At 44.2% G+C, this 26,209-nt stretch overlaps 3 protein-coding genes across 8 annotated transcripts; 2 read left to right on the top strand and 1 right to left on the bottom strand.

The window, feature by feature from the left end:
- Positions 1-186: 186 nt before the first annotated feature.
- LOC149322268 (THO complex subunit 4-like) lies at positions 187-8,362 on the bottom strand. Its single transcript, XM_089538238.1, has 6 exons — positions 7,925-8,362; positions 5,583-5,714; positions 3,168-3,315; positions 2,333-2,396; positions 1,870-2,038; positions 187-976 (listed from the first exon to the last, which is right to left on the bottom strand). The coding sequence occupies exons 1-6, from the start codon at positions 8,360-8,362 to the stop codon at positions 962-964; spliced, it is 966 nt and encodes a 321-aa protein (XP_089394364.1). The 3' UTR covers positions 187-961.
- On the top strand, positions 8,318-22,202 carry ANAPC11 (anaphase promoting complex subunit 11). Of its 6 annotated transcripts, none has more exons than XM_089538299.1 (4): positions 8,339-8,427; positions 14,729-14,882; positions 14,977-15,127; positions 22,114-22,202. In XM_089538299.1, exons 2-3 carry the CDS (start codon positions 14,774-14,776, stop codon positions 15,120-15,122), a joined length of 255 nt encoding a protein of 84 aa, XP_089394425.1. In that variant the 5' UTR covers positions 8,339-8,427; positions 14,729-14,773; the 3' UTR covers positions 15,123-15,127; positions 22,114-22,202. The 6 variants fall into 6 exon arrangements, with proteins under 6 accessions (XP_089394408.1, XP_089394425.1, XP_089394417.1 ...); XM_089538291.1 differs by lacking the exon at positions 22,114-22,202 and adding an exon at positions 17,156-19,582; XM_089538282.1 differs by lacking the exons at positions 8,339-8,427; positions 22,114-22,202 and adding an exon at positions 8,318-8,337 and having other exon boundaries at positions 14,977-17,105.
- LOC149322266 (neuropeptide B-like) lies at positions 22,137-26,207 on the top strand. The gene is made up of 3 exons (XM_089538248.1): positions 22,137-22,206; positions 23,621-23,924; positions 25,981-26,207. The coding sequence occupies exons 2-3, from the start codon at positions 23,628-23,630 to the stop codon at positions 26,104-26,106; spliced, it is 423 nt and encodes a 140-aa protein (XP_089394374.1). The 5' UTR covers positions 22,137-22,206; positions 23,621-23,627; the 3' UTR covers positions 26,107-26,207.
- Positions 26,208-26,209: the final 2 nt, after the last annotated feature.

The raw sequence follows: 26,209 nt of genomic DNA, 5'->3' as shown, positions 1-26,209 counted from the left end.
TTCCTCGTAGTTATACACTATCCCACTCCCAACATAAGAGGCAGTATTTCCACAACACATTATTTTGACATACATTCTATTGTCCCCCCTTTTCCATATGACTTGTGGAAATAATTTTAACCCTCTTCTAACAACAGGTAACAAAGCTGCCGGCAAATTTACTTGAAATAAGAATTCAGTAGGGAGTTGCAAGTTGAAAGACTAAATCTTTACTTGGCATGTTGGAGTCACTGAATTTTCACAGCAACTATTTTACAGTAAAAATACTGAGGTGGGACCAGCACTGAACTTTGGAATCAAGTGTTAAATACAAAAACGACTTTAACAAGATTTTTTCCCCCTCTGCTTTACTACCAAGGGTGGAGCCATTTCACTGGAGACCACCACCACCACCACACCACCTCCCAGCAAACATAGTTATACTGTTTGGCTTTAGCATAGACAAAGGGAGGAGAATCAACACACAGGAGATGGGAGATATACAGTTTACAAGACCCAACTGGAGGAAGGAGACCTGAGAGAACAGAATCCCTGCCCATGGGAAGGGCAGTCAGCACCAACTCTTTTGCTAGGGGCCTGTAGGCACACAGCTGCTCCCCTACCCATCTTGGCTTCTGCAGTCCCAAAGCTAGGCTCCAGCTGCAACAGGAAGCAGACATTTACAGCTCTAGACACATTTCTATTTTATTATTGCCATGGTGAAAAAGTCACCTTGGCCCAACTGGCAACCAGTAAAATTTTTCCCAAAAATAACTCAGTACAAAACAGGTCTGTTCCAGATTTAAAAAAAAAAGAAGAAAGAAACCTTTACATGAGTTTAAAACCTATTCCAAAACATAATAGTAAAACAAATTCCATTCTTGATATTAGTAGCCGCCGCCATACACCTTTCCCCCTCCCACTGGGGAGCATGGAATGAGATGTCTGCAGTCCTTCCCATGCACACAATGCACCAACGACTTTAACTGGTATCCATCTAGGAGGAAAGAAAGTCAGTTACTTGACTGCCAGCATACAAAAAAGCCACAGGCTTAATGACCCACACGCCCCAGCAGCGCAGATCAATTAAACCTATTTGCACTTCGGTTTTCTTTAAAAACCCAGACACTCTAAAACTGTTTCCCCATCTATTTTTTTTTTAAAAAAATACATGATAGGTATGCTGTTGGGAGAATATTTTCAAAATATTTGTTTCATAGGCTCATGTATGTTTAGGGACGCACATCCCTCTCAAGTTCTGTTTTCACAGGAAAAGTTCTGAGAATACATGTAATCTGAACTGTCACTAAAGTAAAGCCTAAGTCAGCATTTTCAATACTTGTTATCATATCATATTAAATAAATGTTTAATGACTTAATACAAGAGTATCCTCCACATTATTTTGAAGGATCATCATTTTATGACACAGTTAATTGAAGACTTGTTTTTTTAGTCTCAAGTGATACTACTGATCAACCCCAAAATCTATTCAAGGTGCAATAGCTACAACTTTTCATAGTAGCATCTTGTTGTCACATCTGTAAGCATTCCTGCTTAGTTATTTATTACATATAAACAATACATAAAACATCCTATTCATAAATGAAGGCACTGCAAACATGTTGGGCAGAGATTTCCACTTAAAACTTTGCAGTTTAAGTGTGCTACCAAATGTAATTAAAATCTACATCTAAACTGTATTTGGAACTCCAAAAATATATTACAAATTGATTTCTAATTAATGAGGAGCAAGCACTTTTAGAGTCTGACTACCATCTTCCTCACAAAGACTTTTTGTGAAGCTGTACTTTACAAACCAATGCTACTAGTATATGCCAGCTGTTACCAGATTCATTTGTCCCTTTCCTGCTGCATCCATTAGTACCTACCCTGGCATTGTAAGCATCCAACTGTGCATCCAATTCTTCTGCAGAGAGCTGCTGTTTGGAACTCCTGCCTGCACCTCTACCTCTGCCTCTGTTGCCCCGACTACCTCGTCTGCCACCACCAAAACCACCTGAACCACCACGGTTTCTGGTCATGCCGCCTCTATTTATACTAAAATCAAAATAAAAATGGAATTAGGAGCATAGTAAATATTCTGCAAAGAAAATTCAAGATATGCATTCTATGAAAAATTCTGGACAAGAGGTATGGCAATATGGGTGAATTTTAAAAATCATGTTCCAAAATGCATGTGGATACAGAGTACTCCTTGAAGTCCACATGCATTTTGAATATTCAAAATTCTGGATCAAAATCTAAGTGTATAGGGCTTGCATTGTGCAGTTCCCATTGAAGTCTACCACACAATCTTAACTGACAAGCATCATATAAGATAAAGTCTCCTACCTCTGTATTGGTCTCCTCTGTGTATCTATTTGTGATGTAACCAGCTGGATGTTCATGGGACGTCCTAGGAAGAACAAAAAGGACAAGTGATTGTAAGTAAGCCTTTCTAGTCTGTTAAAAAAGGTTACTAAACTGCTTTTGAGAAATGGGGGAATGGCAAAGTAAACTGGCAGAGCAGGACTTTCGTAAACCCATGTCCCCGATAATGATGTACTTAAAAGATGTAGGAATAGTTGCAAGGTGTAGTTGCCATTGTGGCATTGGGCTCAAGGGGCTGGTGGCTAGGTAGCTTGGCTCCGGGCGGCAGCATGTCTCCGTGTGAAGCTCCCTCTATTTATCAAGGCATCATCATCTTAGCAGCAGCAGTAGTAGTACTAGGCCTCTTTCTCCTCTTCCGCCTCTTTTCTTTTTCTTTCTTTCTTTTTAATTATTCCCCCTTTTTTGTTGTTGTTTTATTATCTTTTTGCCCCTCCTCTTCCACCTTCTTATCCCTTTTTTTTCTCCTCAGAGAGAGAGAGAGAGAGAGAGAGAGAAATATATACACTTTATCCAAGATGGCGAAGACCCCTTCCGAATGGCAAAATTCGGGGTGGGGTAGAGAATACTGACCACTTCTCAAAGCATGCCTTTCCTAACAGTCTGCTCGGTCTCTATGCAGAGCACAAAGGAACAGCAGCTCCATCTTTTCCTTCCCATCCACCTACATGGAATGCTACATATACTCCCTATACACAGTTCCTTGCCATCTATGGCTACCAGGCAAGTGTTTCAATATAAAGGTCTCCTATCTCCCATCCCATTATGTAAACATCACAGTAAACAGTTAAGTACTTACCATCCAGTGGAACTCCATTGTATTGTTTCATAGCCTTCAAAGCATCAGCCTTCCTCTCAAAATGAACATCTGCAGTACCTAGACTACGGCCAGATCGGTCATAGTGCACTGCTGCCTTCTTCAACGTCCCAAACTCTGCAAAAAGTTCCTGAAAAATAGTAAGCAAAGTGAGAAGTTATCTAAACTTGGAATATGGTAAAAAGATTTTGTAAAATATTCTGGTCTCTCTAGCAGGATTACCTATTAAGCATGCCTTCCAGTCGCATTTGACTTTTTACTGTAGCTACAAGTCAGATCTCACATCAACGTTGTCTCGTTTTCTACTTAACTTACTACTAGAACTTAATTAAAAAATACAAGGAAAGTAGACCAGCAGATCTTCTGAGGAGACAGAGAATGTACTCCAAAGGTGTTTTTTTTTATTTTATTGAAACTTAAAACAGACAATCAAATATACAAACACCAAACATACATAATAACACACTTACATACTCGATGCATTAACATACTTACAATGGGGATTCAAAAAGAGAAAATAGTAATAATGATATATTGAGAGATAACCCATCATTAAAATAATACGTTTTTATATAGGGAATATTACTCTATGATCACTTTCTTTCCCCACTCCTATATTTCCCTTCTTCATCTTTCCCTTCTCCTATTCCTTGCTTTACTTCTTAACCATCTCCTGCTTCTTTCCTTCTCATCTTAACTATCTTTGATCCTCCATTGTTTCCTTCTCTTTCCTTCAAATTCCTTCTAAAACCTCTTCCCCCTTATTACTACTTACTTTTCTTTTCCAGTTCCCCATTCCCTGCGATTACTACGCCTTCATCTTCATGCTTACAAACCTCAGATCTCACATCAACTTTGCCTCCTTTTCTACTTAACTTACTACTAGAACTTAATTAAAAAATACAAGGAAAGTAGACCAGCAGATCTTCTGAGGAGACAGAGAATGTACTCCAAAGGTGTTTTTGAGACTCCAGCCTCTACCATGTTTCCCTAGCCCCAAAATAAAACGGGGGGCTTGGGTCCCCCAAAACTTAAAGAAAGCTTCTGTAAACCAAAAGCTGCCTTAGTTACATCCTGTAATGATCCACAGTGGATCCTGAGGGTTGGAAAACTACCCCTTGTACACTTGAAGTTGCGCACCTTGCTCAAGCCACATAAATACGCCTAAACAAGTTTGCGATCTTGCTTAACTGTTTAAACTGTTGTATCACTTGAATCTTAGATTATACAAGCACCTTTTGTCTTGTGCTGTTTTAAGACTGATTGGCAAAAAGGCAGAACACCTTGAGCCCAATGTGTGAGCAGACTATCATCTGAAATATAAACAACCCTAAAATTTTTTTTCTCTACTTAGAACTTAATACACTAGTTTTCTTTCTTATAAAATATTCTATCAAACATGAAATGAAGTAGATACACATAAAATAATCTTTTACCAAGATTCCTATAAATTAAACATTACTTGAATTTACATTTTTAAAAAATTTAAATATGATTTCAAAGTGTAAAACAGTAATGGAAAATGTGGCTCAACAAGATAAAATGTTTTCTCTGCAAGGTAAAGGATTTAATCTCTTTTTACAGATTAATTTTAAATCCAAATTTCTTGGCATGGAAGAATTCAAATAGATGTTTTCACATCCCAAGCCAGTACAGTAAGCATCAGTGTGGATCACATGTTTCTACTGTAAATACTGGCGGGTTACAGACCGCCACAAGGGACGTCCTTAGGACGTTCCATTTTGAAAAAGGGGCATCTCTTCCAGACGCCCCTTACCTTGTTATGGACAGAGTCTGTAACAAATGGCGGCGGCCATTCCACACAGCCGCTGCCATTTTGACATAACGGACGCTCTGCACCCGCACGTCGCGGCCCAGAAGTGATTCCACAAGTGCACGCTTTGGCACTTGCGGTGTCTCTTCCAGGTTGCCGGAAGGAGCGCGATTTTCGCGCTCCTTCTTTGTAGTGCGGAGGAGTCGCACGGTTTGGCTGTTGCGACTCCTCCGTGCTGCAACTGGCAGCAGCCTGAGACCGCCCCTTTTGGGTAGTCTGTAACGGGCCCTAATCACTCTTAAGAAGCTGCCTCAATTTCGTAAGTGCACAAAACAAGACCACCTACATTAATGATTTGCTGACCATCCCCAACTATCAGTGAGAAAAAACAGTAATACTAATCATGTCACAACTAGGGATTTCTGGACACTTTCTCATCTCTCCCAAAATGTGAACTTGTCATAATCAGGAAAGAACCCACACAAGAGAAATTTGCAACAAGAGATTATTGGATGACTAAAATGTATGCAGTGATATTAATATCAGTATCAATAAAGCTATATTATTAACTACAATAATCCACTATGCTAGGGCATCTCTTATTACAGATTAAAAAAACATACCTGTATATCTGCATCCGACACACCAAAATCTAGATTAGAGACAAGGAGCTTTCCGCCTGTCTCTACACCAGCACCAGGACCAAAGCCACTATCAAAGAGATCATGTTGCCACTTTTCAGGAAGTTGTTTGGGCTGTAAAGAAAATGAACCTCAAGTCAATAACAGACTCAACATCCTAAAGGATACTACCTTCATTTATAAAGTGCCTCGCCACCTCTATTCAAGCTAGTTTCCCCCAGTAGTAGTTGTTGTGTGGCTTCAAGTTGTGAACCTATTATGGGGTTTTCTTGGCAGGTTTCTCAGAGGGGGGTTGCCATTGCCATCCTCTGAGACTGAGAGAGTGTGACTTGCCCCAAGGTTCCAAAGCCAAGCCAGGATTCGAATCCTGATCTCCAAAGGCCTAGTCCAAACTCAAACCACTATGCCACACTGGCTTTTTTAAAGTACTGTATTAGCTTCTGAATATCTGTGTTCTCTCCCAAGACACAAGTCTAAATCCCAATGTGAGCCCTAAGTAGATCTAGTTGCCCATCCAAAGAGAATCCTATCAGCACTTTTAGTGATTTAAGTGGAATGTACATCTCTATTCACTATCTTAGGTAACTAGTTATGCATTCATATCTAAATTTATTGATTCATTTGTGATTAGATATGTCTGATGTTCCTTTGGTAAAAAGGGTGTTATAAATGTTGCTGCTGCTGTTATTGATGGTCCCACTTTTGTCTTCAGAGTCATGGTCCAACACTCAAACCACAACACCATGCTGGTTCTCATAAATATTAGTTTCTGAATACCTGTGTTTTCTCTGCAAGTTTGTTCTCGTTCTGTGCCTTAAGGTTATTTCCAACTGATGGCAACCCTAAGGCAAACCCATTTCTGGGTTTTCTTCACAGTGGGTTTGCCATTGCCATCTCTGAGGGTGAGAGAGGATGACATGCCAAATATTACTTGGTGGTGTTTTCATGACTGAGCTGGCAACACGTTTGCAGAGTCACAGTCCAGCACTCCTATTGGATCCTATTGCGAGCTCTGACTAGAGCAGCACCACTGAATCAACTAGATTTTCCTACAACCGGCTTGACAGTCCTACATTAGTTGGGATATTCAAAGATATAGCCCTATTAGTCTGTAGAAACAGTATGTAGAGAGATCTTGTAGCAGCTCTGAGACTAACTGAAAGAAAGAAGTTGGCAGTATCAGCTTTCACAGACTTTAGTCTACTACATTTGGATTTGCATCTGAGGAAGTAGACTTAAGTCTACAAAACCTCATGCTGCCAACTTCTTTCAGTTGGTCTCAAAGGTGCTACAAGATCTCTCTACGTTAATGGGGACAGTGGGCAAGCAGCCACAATCTCTCAGGCTCAGAGTAAGGCCTTGTGGTTTTGGGTGTTGGACTGTTCCTTTTTAAGATAACGTAATGAAAACATCATATGTGTAATACAAGACATAAGCTTGTTACAAAAAAGGGGAGTGTACTGTACTTAAACAAATGATGGTACTTTGCCCACAGGGAAACCATACTTACCCATACAGAATCATTGGGGAATACAAGTATTCCCCAATGATTCCCTATAGACAAATATTCTCCTATGCTTCCCTATGATCAAGTATTCCCCAGTGTTTCCCTATGGCAAGCATTCTTCAATGATTCTCTATGGGTCAGTAGGGTTTCCCTATGGGCAAATATTTTCCAGTGTTTCTAACACCATCCGGCCCAGGAGGGAGTGAAAAGGCAGGCCCAGCTCCATTAGGGCTAGGCAGAGGAAGAAGAAGGCTCCTCCGTCCAGTCCATCTGCCTTGGTCCAGGCCTCGGAGGGAGAGAAGAACTGCTGGACCTGGTCCCCTTCCTCACAATCATTCCCTTCTCCTTTTGTGTCATGTCTTTTTAGATTGTAAGCCTGAGGGTGGGGAACATACTAATTGTATGCCACTCTGAGAGCCTTCAGGGCTGAAGGGCGCAGTATAGATACCATAAGTAAACGGAACAGATAAATGGCACACGGGCACGTACTCCCCAATGGTTCCCTATGAGCAAGTGCTCTCCACTGTATCCCTATGGGGCAAGTATCCCCCTGTTTCCCTCTGGGCAAAGAACCCCCATTTGTTTCAGCACGCCTCACAAAATAATAATAACAACAATATCAACACTTCCAACTTGCAGTGCGAGGCACACAACTACAACAAGGGCGACACACAAGGCAGGCGAGGAGTTCCCCAGGGAACCTCCTCCTCCTCCTCCTCCTCCTCCCGGCGTGAGTTCCATCCGTTCCTGTTGGAGCCCCGGGGGCTTCCACCCAGCCCAGCCCACCCGCAGAGCCTCCCCTGCCTGGGCCCCGTACCCGGCTGTACGGCGCAGGCCTGTTCCTGCCTCCTCCCCGCGAGAGGGCGGCTCTGTTCCGGAGGGGGCCTCCTCCGCCTCCCGCCCGTCCAGCGCCCCCTCTCCCGGCGCCTCCGCCTCTCCCGGCCGCTCCTCGGCCCCGTCCCCGCCCGCCGCCTCTCCCGGCGCCGCCGCCGCCTCCTCCTCCGCGCTGGCTCCGGTTCAGCTTGATAATGTCGTCCAAAGACATATCCATTTTGTCGCCCATGACGATGATGATGATGGCGGTGATGGCGGCTCCCTCCGGCTCCAAGGGCCTACGCTTCCGGCCGCGCGAGACCGGAAAAGGCCGGAAAAGGAAAAGGCGGGGAGCAGAAAGAAAGGAAGGAAGGGAAAGAAAGAAAGAAAGAAAGAGCGCGCGCGAGGGAGAGAAAGGTGCGCGCGCACCCGCCTCGCGCATGAAGGGCTCTGCCGCCGGGAAGGAAAAGCCTCAGACGCTTCGCCCGCGCGGTTCTTTTTTATAAGGTTGGGAGGGCGCAAGGCAGTATGGGAAGGCCTCAGGGGGCGGGACTTCCGGGACGGGGAAGGTATGTTTGGGCGGGAAGGCTGCGAGGGCCGCGGCTTAAACTGAGGACGAGGAGCATTGGGGACCAGGAAAGAGACGGAGGTCCAAAACACCCCGTTTGAGGCCGCTTTAAGTGCCCTGGCTCAATGCTAGGGAATTCTGGGAGCTGTAGTTGTGAGACATTGGGCTTTCTCTTCTGAGAGAGAACACGAGAACTCTGGTGCCACACTAGAACTACAATTCCCAGGGTCCCTAGCACTGAGCCCGGGCAGTTAAAGAGGCCTCAAACTGGGTTGTTTCTGCTGCACAGTGTGTTTTGGACCCAAGTAGAGGGTAGTTGGTACCGTCTTCCTGAGGGCCGCATTCCCAGCGCCCTCGCCTCTCCTGCGCCCCCAAATTATTATTATTATTATTATTATTATTATTATTATTATTGCTACATGTCAATTTATGGCTTGGCTGTCCTTGTGCCCCTCTCTCTTCAGAAACGCTCTCAGGGCGGTTTGCAAATAGCTAATTAGACAAATGGCTGCGTCTTCGTAGGGAAGACCCTCCAAGCGTCCTCCCCGCGGAGGAGGAGGAGGAGGAGGAGGCGGCGCCACAAAATGGAGGGCATCCAAGGAAACTAAGAGGGCACGGCTAAATACAAAGCTGAAACCACTGCTAGGCGTATCAGGGCAAGCTCCTTAGTGGCGCTCAGAACGGAGGACCTGTTGGGATTCCTCCTGGGCGGGAGCTTGGAGTGGAAGAGAGGGAGACGTCGTGTCTGCCTGCCCTGCCCTCCCTTGGCAGCCATTTTGCCCCTCGTTGGCTGAAGGGAGGGAGTCTTCGCGCCCTCTTGAAACACAAACCTGAGTCGCTCGCAGTGCGCCCTAAACTCTGCCCTTTAAGACGTTTTGGACTCCAGCTCCCAGAAGTCTCAGCCATGGTGGACAGTATGGAATTCTGGGAGCTGAAGTCCAAAAGCCCTCAAAGAGCACAGTTTGGGGACCACTGTTTGTTGTTGTTTGGTGCCTTCAAGTCTTTTCTGGTTTATGGCAACCTTTAGGCATGTCACACTTCCTCAGCCTCAGGATGGCAAAGGCAAACCCTCTCTGAAGAACCTTGCCAAGAAAAACCCTCCTGCCTTCAAATGACTCCCTACTTATGGCAGCTCTAATGTATCATGGTGTTTTCTTGGCACGTTTGCACTTGCTATCTCTGGCTGAGAGAGTGTGACCTGCCCAAGATGAGTTTGTATGGCCTTGGGGTCGCTGTAAGTCAGAAATGACTTGAAGACACACAATAAGGCAACCTTATCAAAGGTTGTTCTGGGGCTGAAATATTCAGGGGTAGCTGGGTTGGCCATTTAACAAATGCAAACAAAACTCCATCAGGGATCCCTTTCGGCCTGTTACAGACTGCCAAAATAAAGCTGCTTCGGGTCTCTTTGGAGGTATGCTATTTAAATGATGCATGGGTCCTAAGAGTCTGGAGGTCGCACCAAAGCCACACTCCATTCCTAAGCACTGGAGGGCAGCTTTGGTGCAGCTTCCAGATTCTTAGGATGCATGCATCATTTAAACAGCATACCTCCAAAGAGACCCGAAGCAGCTTTATTTTGGCAGTCTGTAACAGGCCTTGGCCACCCGAAATGCCCAATATACTTGTGGCAAGCTTTGGAGCTCCATGGGCTTCTTCGCCAGGCAAGATGTCACAAACCCAACAGGAGAAAGAAAGGGAGGAAACAACGGGAGATGTTAGTCAGATGCCATCATGCTCTTTCAGCCCTTAGTAGAGAGGGGAGGATGGGGAAGATATCTTTTGCAGACAGGCTCCCTCCTTCCGGCCATGTGGTAATAGGGAGATTTTCAAAGTTCAGGAAATTTGAAGTCCATTTGCATCTCAACAGGGACCCCTCTGAAAGAGTCTGGGGCTGAAAGAGTGTCACTTGCCCAGGTCCCCCAGTGGGTTTCAGTGGCTGAGCTGGGATTCAGACCTTGGTCTCACTCCAGAGTCCTAGTCCAACTCTCAAACCACTGTGCCACGCTGGCTCTCTTGAATATTTGCTTCTGAATATATTTTCTCCCCAAGACAAATAGCTAAATCTCATGTTGAGCCCTGAGTAGAACAGTACACACTGTACTCGCTTGCATTCATACTCCACCCTTTTCTCCCTAGCCATTCATAGTGCTGGAAGTGAAGACTATGGTGCAAAACACACTGCAGAAATAATTCAGTTTGAGACTACTTTAACTGCCCTGGCTCAATGCTAGGGAATTCTGGGAACTGTAGTTTTGTGAGACATTTAGCCTTCTCTCTCAAAGAGCTCTGGTGCCACAATAAATTACCATTCCGAGGATTCCCTAGCACTGAGCCAAGGCAGTTAAAGCAGTCTCAAACTGGATTATTTCTGCTGTGTGTTTTGGACCTATATAAACTTGTGGTGAGGGCTTCTGTTTTGCTGATGTTAATCAGTAAGCCATGATATATAAAGAGTTCTGAACACAATACATGTTGAGTCTCACATGTATCCGAAATGCTTGGGACTAGAAGTGATGGATCTTGCTTTGGGGGGGAGGGGGGATTTTTGAATATTTGCATAAACATAATGAGGTATCTTGGAAATGGCACTTAAGTCTAAACATGAAATTCTTTTATGTTTTGAATACACCTTATAAAGACAGCCTGAAGTTAATTTTATACATAATATGTTTAATTGTATATGAAACAAAGTTTGTGTACACAAACAAAGGTGTCACTATCTCAGCCACCCATGCAGATGATTTTGGAGTATTTCATAATTCCAGATAAGCAATACTCAACTTGTAATAGCATAATATTGGGGCTGAAAGCAATGACATAAAGAAAAAGTTCCTAGTTCTAACTAGAATAGAGTCATTAAACTGATGAGTTTTACATTAGTGTTGATTTATCATTCAGCAGTTAATCCAGTGGGTTTGCTGTATTTGGAGAAAACCCTTGACATTAGGCCAGCGCTTCAAAAGCAGTGGCTGAACTCTTAAACTTTCTTCAGGGCAGGTGTTTAAAGAAAGATGGGTAAGAATGGAGAGTTGGCAGGTACGGATTATTGTTGTTGTGGGCCTTCAAGTCCTTTCCGATTTGTGGCAACCCTACGACAAGCGGGGTTTTCTTGGCAAGATCTGTTCAGAGGAGGTTTGCCATTGCCTTCTCCTGAGGCTAAGAGTGTGTGACTTGCCCAAGGTCACCTAGTGGGTTTCTGTGCCTAAACAGGGATTTGAACTGTTCTCCAGAGTTGTAGTCCAGCACTCAAACCACTACACCATACTGGCACTACAGTTTTTAAAATATTAGTCTGTAGATTAAATCATCAACACTTTCTCTAGCAGGCAAAGACATTTCTGTCTATGCAGGCTTTTGCAATAATATATAATTGTTCACAGGGAGGTTTCCTATTGGGGCTGGTCAGGGAGGTTTCTTATTATGCATTATTTTTGTATGCGTTTAAAATGATTTTATACTGTGAAGTCGAAGGCTTTCACAGACGGCATCTATAGTTTTTTGTGGGGGGTTCAGCCTATGTGGCTGTGTTCTAGAAGAGTTTTTTCCTGACATTTCACCAGCATCTGTGGCTGTCATCTTCGGAGAATGCTGGCAAGGAGGTGAGTGGGATATATTGTGTGACCTTTGTTTGGAAGGAAGTGATTTACATGTTAATCTGTGTGTTGACCTGTATTGAATGGCAAGGTTCCAGGGTGTCTATTTAATTAGTGATACATTGTCTGCTAAGACAACTTCAACAGGAAAGAAGTAACCCTTAAACTTAAAGAAGTTTTGGCTACCAGACACTAATCCTCTTTTGCAGTAGCCTCCCAGCCTGAGGCCTGCCATCAGCACAGAACAATACACATGCAAATCACTCCTGCATTCCCAGGCTCACACAGTATGTGTGTGTGTGTGTGTGTGTATATATATATATATATATATATACACACACACAGTTTTTCCAAGCAAGCATTCTCTGAAGATGCCAGCCACAGAGGCTGGCGAAACGGCAGGAAGAAAATCTAGAACAAGGCCACACAGCCCGAAAAACCCACAAAAAATTATGGATACCGGCCATGAAAACCTTCAACTTCACTTTTGGCTACCAGTCCTGAAAAACACCAAACTCAAAACTCAAAACATGCAAATGAACACCACCAGGATCATGGGATTTCCCAGCAGACCATCATTTAATTAAATGGACACCCAGAGGCCTTGCCATTCAACACAGACCAATACACAGATTAATATGTAAATCACTTCCAACCAAAGGTCACATAGTGTACATATACCGCACTCACCTCCGTGCCAGCATTCTCTGAAGATTGCAGCCACCCAAGCTGGCAAAACATCAGGAAAAGAACTCTTCTAGAACACAGCTACATATCCAAAAAAGCCACAAAAACTATAATTTTATATGTTTTAATGTGATGTTTTAGTTGTTTTAAATATGAAGTTGCAAAATACAGTTCTGCTGTTATGGCCACTAGCTTTAATAATAATTGTTCTTTTTAAAAAGTGCTTTTTAAAGCAAGTTTTTCTGATTGAACTTATGTTAATTGAAGGATTGGTTTCCCAATGGCATTTCTTGCACTATAAAGTGATTAAAAAGAAGCAACGGACACTGGATACAGGCCTAACAATGAATAGCTGCCAATAAAATGTTAAAGTTAAAATGTTATTCTCATAGCAGCATTGGAAAGTAGTAATAATAACTAGACTTTAAAAAAATATGAATATTGTAATCAATTTTTTTAAAAAAAAAATAGTGATTTTTTAAAAAGTCATTTAGTTTAAACAAGCCAGTCCTAGTTTTTGGTGATTCCTTTTTTGAATTATCTTGGGTCTCACTCCAGGAGAAAGTTGGCCTATAAATTAATTAAATAAGACAAGACTGAACAATGTAGTGCAAAATGTGGATGGGACATAGGTGTTCCAGTGATTATTAAAGACTCTAAAAAGTGATTATTAAAGACTTCACACAATCTAATCCTATCTGTCTACTCCAAACTCTGTTAAATGCAATGAGGCTTGTTTCCTGTACAACGGGTGTAGGATTGCAGTATAATAATATTTTCAAAGGAACAACCATTGTTGTTTTATCTCATTAGCCTGCCTGGGAGCATTTTTGCACCTAACCTTGTCTCACATAAGTTAATACAGCCACCACTTCATTTTCGTGGGGGATCTAATCCGCCCCCCCCCCCCAAAAAAATGAAAAATCGCCAATATTCAAGCCGCATTGACTTGAATGGCGGTGCACACGCCATTTTGTCCCCCTCCGTTTGCTGTCTGCGAATGGGCAAGGGATATGGACTCCAAGTCTGCAAAAACAGAGAGGCGACTGTATAGTGTCTCCTCAATTCCATTTTAAGACTTATAAAAGTAGGGTTTTTCCATAATGCTGAGCACATCATTTTATCTTCTCCTAACTTTCTTGTGGGGAGGGGTTAGTTTTGTATCCAGCCTCAAGAAGAGAAATGGTGAATTCATAGGTTTGCTCACTCCTTTTGCGATGTCTTAGCTGATACAAATAAAGAGATCTCTTTTTCTTTTGGACCAAACTCTTGCAACTTCTGGCTGGATTATTGTTGGTGATTTGTATGTTCTGTTATAAGTCACTCTTTCAAGTGGAGTGTAGTAGCAGAGGCAGTTGGGGGGATGGTAGCAAAAGCCATTTGAATCAGGAACTTAAAGCTGCCATGCCAGCTCCCAAGTGGTTCTGGGACAAAGAAAGCAGATTTTTCTCCTGAGGGAGATTTCTCTAGTGTTTCCTGATTTGCAGTATCCAGATCCACTGTGCTTCTGCCATGCTTGTGTTGCCTTCTACATTAGTGTAGTTAAGCTGGGCAATGGGACCTTGGGTTTTGTCTGCTGTAAATTATGGTACCATAGAAATAATCTAAACAAATAATCTAGGCAAAACCAAAAATGGTCAAACATTAACACCTTTTTTTTTTTAACTTACCAAAGATCTGTGCTCCCATCTTGTCCTAACTTGGGATTTTAGGCCATTTTACACCATTCATAGAGTAGGCATTAGCCTAACATGCCTCCTTGACAACATGCATACTGTAAGATGGCTATTAGCATCATTTATAAAGCCATCCGTATTGCTACATTGGTGGAAAGAGTGAATAGTTCCAAAAGTTACACAAATTCTTGCTCCCATTTTGTTAAGAACACATACTTTCTCACTTTGAAGAGTTCTAGTAATTAACTCCTATTCAGGCTTTTTCTTTTTCTTCCCTTCAGGTACTATTCCAAGCTCATTCTGAGTTTAGTGTATAGTCAGACACAATGAAAGTGAAAATCAAGAGCTGGCATGGAGTTGCCTCCTGGCTGTGGGTTGCCAATGACGAGAATTGTGGCATTTGCCGGATGGCTTTTAATGGCTGCTGCCCAGATTGTGAGTATCAGAACTATTTGCCCACTGATATTCTCCTTGATCAATATATGCAATCTTTTCCCAGCTTTGTCCTGATGAGACTTGTGTTTTGCAGGTAAGGTGCCTGGAGATGATTGCCCTCTGGTGTGGGGTCAATGTTCGCACTGCTTCCATATGCATTGCATTCTCAAGTGGCTGAACTCTCAGCAAGTCCAGCAGCACTGTCCAATGTGCCGACAGGAATGGAAGTTCAAAGAGTGACAATGGCAAGATTTCTCCCCTCTTATCGATTTCACACATTACTCTTAAAGATTCATCCCCCACTGCCTCTTTCTAGAGAACTTGTTCTTACAGTATTGTATTGTGTCAGCATTTCTAAAGCTTCCAAAAGTAAGACTGAATCAAAGGAAGTGGAGACATTCAACATACAATTTTTGGTGTGTGTTATCATTCAGATTGCATTTTCTCAGTACTTTTTACCATGTCTGCAGTTCAGGTTTTTCTGTCATTATGCTGTACAATCCTTGCTGTGAACCATATCTGTATCACATAAGGTGTGGATGGCTGTACTGGGGAGAAGCCTAGAATACTGAATAAGAAAATACCATAATGTTGTTTTAATGTATGCTAGATGTTACCTGGACCTTTTGTAATGCTTGGGAGTTTATATCTTGGTGAATCATCTGAAATCCAATAGGCCTAGCTTCTGGAGTTGTGTCTCGTCTGAAATTTGTTTAAAAAGACTCTTCCTATTAAACACCTTCCTCTGTTATATTCTGAGACATGGAGCAGCTCAACCTGTTTTCCATTGCTGTATCTTGTGTTAGTGTTGCTGCTATTTTACTGCCAATCTGATTTCCTGACTCTCTAGCTCAGCCAGCATAGAATCTTTAGACCACAATCCTGTTCTTATTTGAGGCAATACAAATTCACTAAGGCAAAATCCCTGCAAGGTCCCACTGTTATGCATAGAGTCTACACTTAGATCTAAGTCATAGAGTACAAACGTGGTGCTAGAGATTACAAGGATGGACTAGAATTTGTGCCTGCATATTGCTGCACAGTTGGCCTTCAATGCAATAATATGTTTGTTCCCTAAAGGCTGCAATGCCAAGCACTCTTGTTGCCAAAAGCTTGCCCACAGTCTTAGTGAGACCACTTGTACAGTGGGTGATTCCAAGAAATGATGTGATTCATTCCCTGTGATGCTCCTTGCCTCTTTCCATCTGAACTGGGATTCTTCAAAGCTGGCCTCAGCCAGGAGTGCAGTGTTTTATCTATTGCCAATACTCTCCTATCATTGTGAGATGATAGTATGTGAGTTGTGGGGAAGGATGAGATGTTATTGGTTATTTTTTAAACCATATCTATAATTATTTTTAATAGGAAAAGGTTCCCAGTTTAGCTATTTAGCCATACAGCCTACAGACCAGCTGTTTTTGATGCTTCATCCTGGCTGTTGAGTGCCCAGTCCTTTTGCTATGTATGCCACCCCCGCCTGCAAATGTGTAATTGGTGGCCCCCTGTGCACCCAAATGAGAAGGTGGTGTTAATAAATTATTTCATTTGATGACCTTTCCAACAGCAAAGGCTATTACTAGCTAAATTGCAAGTTAAGTCACAAAAAGGGGGTATTCTTTAGCAGGCAATAAAAAAAACAAACACCCTTCTGAGTATCCTTAATGTTCTCCCAAGTCTTCAGAGATGTGTCCTTTCACAGCATAACACCACATGAGATTTCTTGACAGCTTTTAGACAACAGTGACTTTGACTTGAAGTATATTCTGCTTCTATTTTCTCCAGATGTCCAGTAGTTGAGATATAACTTTTGATTAAAACTGAGACCACACTCTCCTTGTGTACAGATGTCTTACTTTTATAACTGGAAAAGATGCCCTTACATATGTTAGCATCTGTTACTCTCTTGGGCCTGCCACAAGCAAATGACCAACCAACCAAAAGCAATGACATTCAGAAACACATTATCAGTGCCATTCTTGGAAGGTGGGTGTTTCTACTCCACTATGTAACAGTAATCCAGTTGTTCCTAGTGCTGAGATATGGAACAATTGTCTAGACTAGAGGCAGCAGAGGCTGGAAGGAGGTGATGCAAGAATACAGTACTCTCAATTTAAATATTTAGACTCAAAGGAATACTGAATACAACAATTTAATTACTGTTCATACTTGCAGGACTGCTTAAGTTACCCAGTTTCATGATGCTTACAAAAAGTAAGAGTTACAGAATGCTGATGTTCAAAATATTTTCTGAATCTATTCTCTATCTTCCAAAGGTTCAGCATTATCCAAATGGTACTGGAAGTACTGAAACAGTACACTAAACAATTCTATCCCCAAGTTATAATAAGCCTTAGGAAGCAGTCATTGCCACAGAAGATCAAGATTTTCACAATCAGAATGCTCCCTGGCCTGCTGGAAGAGCACTGTCAGCACAGTACACAAGATGAGGCAAAACTCTGCCACTTCTCAAGCTCCTTTGTTTTTATAATGCTTCAAGATCCTTGGGAGAGGCGTGAAATATAAATAAACTTTATTATTATTATTAACAAGTACCCCAATGTACAAAGATTTTCCCATGTGCCATTTGCCTTCCCTTGGAGGGGGTCAGGGATGCCACTGCTATCGATGATGTACTGTAACATTTTTACCCATGATTTTGGCCAAAACACATTGCAAAAATAATCCATTTTGAGACCACTTTAGCTGCTCTAGCTCAGTGGGACTCCTGTGAATTGTAGTTTATTGTGGCACCAAAGCTCTCTGTCTCACAAAACTACAGTTCCCAGAATTCCCTAGCCTTGCGCCAGGACAGTTAAAGCAGTCTCAAACTGGATTATTTCTGCAGTGTGTTTTGGACCTTTGTTTCTGTAACCCTCAGGAAGCTGAATCATTTTGTCAGGATAATCTATAATGCATACTGGTACATGTTTCAGCCTCAGCTGCATGTCCATGACATAAATATACTAAGGAACCTATGCTTAAAACGTATTTTTGTATAACTTGGAAAGCTAGTTTCCAATAATGAGTTTTCATCTTTTCCTCTTATATTTCAGTGCTAGCAAGCACCTCAAGCTTTATATGTGATTCATGCTCTCATTCCAAAGTGCAGACCAGTGTAGGAAGGGTTGGCATATGTTAGTGTCTCATGCAAGGCTACCGTATCAAATAAGGTACCCTGCTTCATGAGGAGCTGTGGTTTCTCTCTGCAGTTTGGTACAGATCAGTACATAGGTCACCTGAGGATAAGGCAGTCAAGCAAACAAAATGTACAAACCATTGTTTTAATAAATGTTACTGTTTTCCTCAAAGATTGCTCCTATGCATGTGTTGAACATGGCCATGGGGCTAGCAGAAGGAAATAATCTTCCATGCTGCACCCCAAGAGAACTGAGATACCTTGGGTAGCCTTAACCTTTCTATAGAAAAAAGTCTTGCACTGTGGTATCTTCCCATGTAGGCAAATTGGACAAAACATGCCTCCTGTATTTTCAGTCTCTGAAAACTGCTTGCAGTGATTTGTTCAATCATTCCCAAAACCTGTGTCTGATGTTTTCTGTATATCTAGTGTTGTGAATGTTTTGTGAATTTTTAACAATGTGTTTTTTAACTTGTAAGCAACTTGTGAGTCCTAAACTGTGGGAAAGGTGAGGTAAAAGTTAATAGAACAAGTGTTAAAACCTGACAAATTTAGCTCTAATTCTAAGCATACCTTCATCACATGTTTGGTAATCTAACTTTATTAGCCTTCCTCAACCTGCCCCTTCTGAGGGATTGCAGTTAAATGCTCCAAAAAACAAGTTTCCTGTTTTAGTCTCTGCTAAATTGCAGCTGTAGTCAGAACTTAAGAGCACTTTTAAAAACACAACATGCCTTATGAGGAGAGACTTCAGGAGCTATCTATGGTTATCTTGAGGAAGAGACGGTTAAGAGGTTATATGATAGCACTGTTTACGTATTTGAAGGGATGTCATTTTGAGGATGGAGCATGCTGTTTTCTTCTGCTCCAGAGAATAGGACCCAGAGCAATGGGTTCAAACTACAGGAAAAGAGATTCCACCTGAACATTAGGAGAAACTCAGTAAGAGCTGTTTGACAATGGAACACACTCCCTCGAAGTGTGGTACAGTCTCCTCCTTTGGAGGTTTTTAAAGGGGCTGGATAACCATCTGTCAGATGGACTGGATGGCCTTGTGGTCTCTTCCAACTCTAGGATTCTAACAGTAACTAATGTATTATTGTGTCCTAAAAATGGTGTTTAATAATTTATTTAATATTACAGCATGGGCCCTAGGACTAAAAATGTACATATTGTGTTTATTTTATCAAAAAGCTTTTGCTTGTATATATGTATAGGAAGCATTATTTCACACAATATCATTGAGTAATGGCTGTTGTTAAATTTAAATCAGAAGTCTCCCATTCATAGATGGATGCCTGCACAAACAGATGATGCCACAAGAGGACAGCAGGAAGCTCTAGATATTATTTAACAAATAAAATGCTTTCTGAGCTAGCCTGGCGGAGTGGTTTGAGTGTTGTCCTAAGGCTCTGGAGACCAGGATTCAAATCAAAGCTTGGTTGTGAAACCCACTGGGTGGCCTTAGGCAAGTCACATGCTCTCGGCCTCACGGCAAGGCAATGGGAAACCTCTAAACAAATCTTGTCAAGAGAACCCCATGATAGAGCCTTAGGGTCACCATAAGTTGAAACTGACTGGAAGGCACACAACAATAACAACAACAGAATGTATTCTATTGTGGTTGTGTTGCCATGAGTCTGGTTTAGTTGTTTGCTGGGATGCACCTTCAAGCTCACTCTGACTTATGCAGAGCCTAGCCTGGGTTCTCTTGGCAATAAATCTTGGCAAGGTTTAGTCTGCTTTCCTCTGAACCTGAGAGAGTAACTTGTCCAAGGACACCCAGTGAGTTTCCAAAGCTGAGAAAGAATGTGAACCCTGGTCTGGAGTCTTAGTCATTACTCAAACTCTATGTAGAAATTAATAGCTTTAACTTGAACAGGAACTGCTGTTTTTGCCTGCCTGCTTCAGCAAGGAACAGCTCCTTTGGTCACAGGAAAGTGGCTGGAAAAAAACTGGGGGAAGGCATTTGGAGATATGGAGAACAGCAGAAAGAACAAGGTACAATTTTGGAAGCAAGAAAAGCTCTGCACCACTATCCCCCTCAACAATTTTTCTAGATAATTACTCTAGAATAAATCTTGCACTCAGATAGGGTTCGCAACAGTTTCGTGCCTCTGCTTATGTATAGAATCTGGATGGCTTAAAGTGAAATATCCTCAAGGCTTCAGATCCCCTCTGATCTTAAAAGCTAAGCAGGGTGAGCTCTGGTTACTACTTGGATGAGAGTACCATGGGCTGTAGGCTATATTTCAGAGGAAGGACCTGTCAAAACCACCCCTGAGAATTCCTTGCCTAAGAAAACCCCTAGGAAATTCATGGGGTCCCCATAAATTGACAAGGGCCTTCACACACACACACCTTCTCTATGGCAAGGCACACTAAACATTCACTGCAAAGAGACACTTTTATTCTTGAGCCCATTCTGTAAAGAGCACATAGGGATGGGATAGCCCTAGATCAAAAGACTAGACATAGAGTCAGAGCAAGTGTTTTAGAATAAACCAAGGTGTTGGTAGCCCCATGCACCAGACAGGTAGGGCTCACCTTAACTCTCCCAAGGCAGCTGCCTCCCTGTCAAGGGTCCATCCATGTCCAGGGCATTTTCCTGCCTCAGCTTCTGTGGAGAAGGACATATATCAACCCAACTCTCCCTTGCAAAAAGAGAGTCTTCCTCCCTCCCAGGGATCTGGAATTGTCCAATGTGGGAAACATGACTATGGGCTGGCATCTCTCGGCCAGTGGAGACTGCCTCAGCACTGCAGAAATAATCCGCTTTGCCATGGCTCCATGCAATGGAATTCTGGTTGTGGGACCACTAGAGCAATCCATTCCATAGCATTGAGCCATGGTAGTTAAAAAATCGTGTCAAACTGGATTATTTCTGCAGTGTGGATGCAGCCTAGGCAGGCTGAGTCTGGGGCAGTTTCTGGAGCCCTCTGCCCTCTGATCCCAGCTGCTTTCGCACCCCAAATTTGCTGGACTTATCCGAGGACAACAGTGGAGCCAGGTCCCCGAGCCGATCCCACAATAAAGAGGACAGGGTGACCAGATGTCCTCCTATTCCAGGACATGTCTTCCATTCCAACCTCCTGTCCAGGAGGAATTCCAAAGTGTCCTCTATTTGGACCATGGTTAAGAAGTATTAATTTATCTTTATAGGGGTGTAGCTTTGTGTTGAGTCCTGTCCTCCATTTTGTGATGCCTTGTCCCCCTTGGCAGTGAGGACACATCAGGTCACCCTGGTTTGAAGAGATCTGCCCAAGCTCTGCCCTATGAGGAGAGGCTTAGGGACCTGGGTATGTTAAACCTGGAGAAGAGAAGGTGATATAGCCATGTTGAAATATTTGAAGGAGTGTCACGTTGAGGCTGAGAGCCAGCGTGGCATAGTCATTTGAATGTTGGACAATGACTCTGGAGTCCAGGGTGCCAATCCCCTTGGGTGACCTTGGGCAAGTTGCACTCTCTCAGCCTCACAGGATGGCCATGGCAAGCCCTCTCCAAAGAAGCCTGCCAAGAAAACCTTGTGACAGGTGCACCTTAGGGACCCCATAAAAGTCAGAAATGGGGGCACACAACAACAGCATACTGAGGCTGGAGCAAGCTTGTTTTCTGCTGCTTCAGGGACCCAGAACAATGGATGCAAGCTCCAGGAAAAGAGATTCCACTTCAACATTAGGAGGAGCTTCCTGACAGTAAGGGCTGTTGGACAGTGGAACACACTCTTTCCTCGAAGTGTAGTGGAATCTCCTTCCTTGGAGGTCTTTAAGCAGAGGCTGGATGGCCATCTGTCGGGGATGCTTTGACTGAGAATTCCTGCATGGCAGAATGGGGTTGGACTGGATAGCCCTTATAGTCTCTTCCAACGCTCCGATTCTTTGATTCTGTTCTATTATTTTAATAGCTATCTGTTTTAATATTGTAATAATATTGTAATAACTTAATTCCTTTTTAATGTACTTTCCCCCCCTGTGTTTTAATTGTACTGTTTTTTAATGTTGTGAAGCTGCTCCAAGTCCCAGTTCTGGAGAAAGAGCGGGATATAAATAAATATAATATAATAAATAAATATTCTACGATTCTGTCATCTTTCAGCTGACATTAGTGTAGCAGTTCTTCACTGGAACAGTGCTTGGTTTCCATCTTTGACACATTTGAAGACCCATCTCTTCTGGCACGCCTATCCAGGTAGTTTTTGATCATGAATTTGAAACATGAATTTTATATTTAATTATTGTTCTATGTATTGTCATATAAATAGTGCGTCGATCTCTTAATATGTGTATTTTATGCAGCTTAATATGTGCATTTTATGTAATGATTGCGTTTTAACTGTGTTGTAACCCACCTCGAGCCATGAAGAGAGGCAGGTGAGAAAATTATTGTTGTTGTTATTATTATTATTATTATTATATAAGCCATACAAAGCATAAAGTGAGTGTCAGATTCAAATGCTTTTCTTCTACACTCAAGACAACTCACAAAGTCCATCTGGCTGCTCTGGCCCTGTTACACAAAGATGCACCTGCATCTCTGACTTCAAGAACAGCTGCAACCGAAAATCATGGAATCATAGAGTTGGAAGAGACCACAAGGGCCATCCAGTCCAATCCCCTGACATGCAGGAAATCACAATCAAAGCATCCCCAACAGATGGCCATCCACCCTCTGTTTAAAGATTTCCATGGAAGGAGACTCTGCTACACTCCAAGGGAGTGTGTTCCACTGTCGAACAGCCCTTACTGTCAGGAAGTTCTTCCTAATGTTGAGGTGGAATCTCTTTTCCTGTAGCTTGCATCCATTGTTCTGCGTTCTGTTCTCTGGAGCAGCAGAAAACAAGATTGCTCCCTCCTCAATATGACATCCCCCCAAATATTTAAACAGGGCTATCATATCACCTCTTAACCTTCTAAACATCCCCAGCTCCCTAAGTCATTCCTCGTAGGGCTTCATGGTTTCCAGACCCTTCACCATTTTAGTCACCCTCCTTTGGACACGCTCCAGTTTCTCAATGTCCTTTTTGAATTGTGGTGCCCAGAACTGGACACAATATTCCAGGTGAGGCCTGACCAGAGCAGAATACAGTGGCACTATTACTTCTCTTGATCTAGACACTATACTTTTATTGATGCAGCCTAAAATTGCATTGGCCTTTTGACCAACATCGCACTGTTGACTCATGTTCAACTTGCGGTCTACTTGGACTCCAAGATCCCTTTCACACGTAGTTTCATTCAGCCAGGTGTCCCCCATCCTATATCTGTGCATTTCATTTTTCTGCCCTAAGTGCAGTACCTTACATTTCTCTGTGTTGAAATTCATTTTGTTAGCTGTGGCCCAACTTTCAAGTATATTCAGGTCATTTTGAATGTTGATCAATTTTGAAAGGAACTGGCCTTGGCTTCTGGGTCCCTGCAGGGCCGGGGGCTGGACTGGATGCCCCTGGGGGTCCCTTCTAGGTCTAGGCTCCTAGGATCGCAAGGCACCCAAGGCGCTGCTCCCTCCCTCCCTTCCCTTCCTTCCCTCCCTCCCTCCCTCTCCTGCTCCCCATATAAGCTGGCCCTGATGGCTGGGTGCCTCTCATTCCTCCCTTCCCTTGCAGCCTCACCATGCGGGGAGCCCCTGCCCTGGCGCTGCTGCTCTGCCTGCTGAGCCCTCCTCCTCCGGCCGAGGGATGGTACAAGCAGGCGGCCGGGCCCAGCTACTACTCGGTGGGAAGGGCCTCGGGGCTCCTCTCCGGCATCCGACGCTCCCCTTACAGCCGGCGATCCGACGACAACAGCAGCAGCAACAACAACAACGCGCCCGACAGCAGCAGCAGCCCCAGCGCCGAAAGCGGAGCCCCCGCCGCCCCCTCTTTCTTGCTGCCTGAGCCCCGCCAGAGCCCCGGGGGGCTGAGGAACATGGTGAGAGGATGGGAGCCCCGGAGCAGGGCAGGGAGCCAGGGACACCCAGATCCCTCGGGAACAGGGGGCACGGGGGCCCCAGCAAATGTGCGTTGAGCCATGGCTAAGGATCCAGGGCTAGAGGAACGTTGGGCCGGTCGGAGATGGTTCCTAGGGAGGGTGGGAATGGGTCTCCCTCAGGCGGAAAACGCCTTGAAGGCACAAGTCGGGGGCGTCCAAAAAGACCCCGCAGGAAACCATCCCGCTATGAGAGCGCTTTAACTGCCCTGGCTCAATGCTGGTGAAAGACTGAGCCTGCTTTGCCAGAGAGCTCTGGTGCCCCAACCAGCGACGACTCTCCGGACTCCCTGGCGCTGAGCCCGGGCAGTGAAAGCGGCCTCAAGCGGGGAGATGCCCTGCGGCATCTGTGTTTCTGGACCTTCCGGACCCCCCTGGTGCCTGGGTTCCCCACTCAGGGAGAGCATTCCCAGCGTCTCTGAGAAGAGCGGTCTCGGGTGGGATGCCTCCTCCAACCCTACAGACTATCCCAAAGCCATGGCCAGACACACATTGCGGCTTGTCTGTCTTTTCCGACGTATGTGGCGACCCTCAAGCAACCCTGTGGCGGGGCTTTCTTGGCAAGAGTGGTCCAGAGGAGGTTTGCCATGGCTGTCCCCTGAGGAGGCGGAGAGAGTGGGACTTGCCTCAAAGCACCCAGTGGGTTTCATGGCCCAGATAGGACTCGAACCCTGCTCTCCAGAGCCCTAGTCCAGCGCTCCAACCCCTAGGCCACACTGTCTCATCTGGTGTATCTAACCTTTGCTTCTGTTAGGCGTAGTCTATCATTCCCGTCCCCTCTGTGTGTCCTGCCTGCTTTCCGATTTATGGAAACGCTAAGGCAACTCTATCACTGGGTTTTCTTGGGACGTTTCTTCGGAGAGGTTTTGCCACAGCCATCCTCTGAGGAGGCTGAGAGAGTGTGACTTATTGCCCAAGGTCCCCCAGTGGGGTTTCGTGGCTGAGCTTGGATTCCTAGCCCAGGTCTCCAGAGACCCATAGTCCGATGCTCAAAATGTTCCCAAGAGGCATCACGATCCTTGTATTTCTGAGAGAAGGCGCCAGCGTGATGTCCTGGTTTGAGGGCTGGACTCTGGAGACTAAGGTTCGGATCCTGGCTGGGCTACGAAAGCCCACTGGGGGACCTTGAGCAAGTCACACTCTCTCAGCCTCAGAGGATGGCCACGGCAAACCCCTTTGCAGAAAGCATGCCAAGAAAACACTGTGATAGGGTGGTTATAAGTCACAAACGATTCGAAAGCATACGACAACGACAACAATTTTATTAGGTTATAAAAATATTGTGTTTATTTTCTTTGTTTCATGTTTATTATATTATTGCCATCATCTAACCGAGTTAAAGGGCACCAGAGAGGGACCCAAAGAGAGATTAAGACAAAACAAAACCAGCCCTGACCGACAAACGGTTTGTAAAACCAACACAAGCCATTGGCAAAGGGACCTTGTAGTACCTTTGAGACTATTCCTGAGCAAAAGAAGTGGTAGCCTAAACTTTGGCAGGCTGTGCCCGCATTCGCACTGTAGAAATAATCCAGTTCGACACCGCTTTCACCATCATGGCTCAATACTATGGAATTCTGGGAAGTGTAGTTTTGGGAGACATGCAGCCTTTGCTGCCAGAGAGCTCTGCTGCCTCAACAAACTACACTTTCCCAAAATCCCATAGCACTGAGCCACGGTAGTAAGAGTGGTATCGCACCGGATTATTTCTGCAGTGCGGATGCTGCCTGTGCGCCAGCTTCCTCAGATGCAGGCCCTAGGGGATGCTGGACACTGTAGTCTGGCACCAGAGCTCTCAAGGCTAAATGTCTAGGCCCACAACAAACTCCAACTCCCAGAATTCCATAGCAGTGAGCCAGACAACAAGTTAAAGCGGTGCCAAACCAGGTTATGTCTCCAGTGTGGATCCTTGGACTGCAACTCCTATCAGCCCCAGACAGCATTTGAGCCTTGCAAGCCTTAATCCGCCTCTTTCTTCCTCCCTCCTCCTCTCTGGCAGGCGGTGTGCGTGAAAGAGGTGGCTCCGGAGCTGCAGAGCTGCCAGCTGGTGCCCGGTGTGCCCAGCCTGATCCAGTGCAAGGCCGAGGTCACCGTCTCGCTGGACTCCTCCGACTGCAGCCCTTGAAGGACCCTGGCCAAGGAAGGAAGGCCCAGAGGAGGAGGGACCAGGGATGCTGTTGTTCTCCTTTCTCTTCCCACCCTGCTGCACCCGACAATAAAGGCGTTTG

Source organism: Sceloporus occidentalis, unplaced genomic scaffold, assembly GCF_023333645.1.
Source record: "Sceloporus occidentalis isolate IW3139 unplaced genomic scaffold, rSceOcc1.0.p SCAF_1, whole genome shotgun sequence".
Taxonomy (NCBI): domain Eukaryota; kingdom Metazoa; phylum Chordata; class Lepidosauria; order Squamata; family Phrynosomatidae; genus Sceloporus; species Sceloporus occidentalis.
The sequence above is the reverse complement of the archived record's forward strand: the minus strand, read 5'-3'. Positions and strand labels throughout refer to the sequence as shown.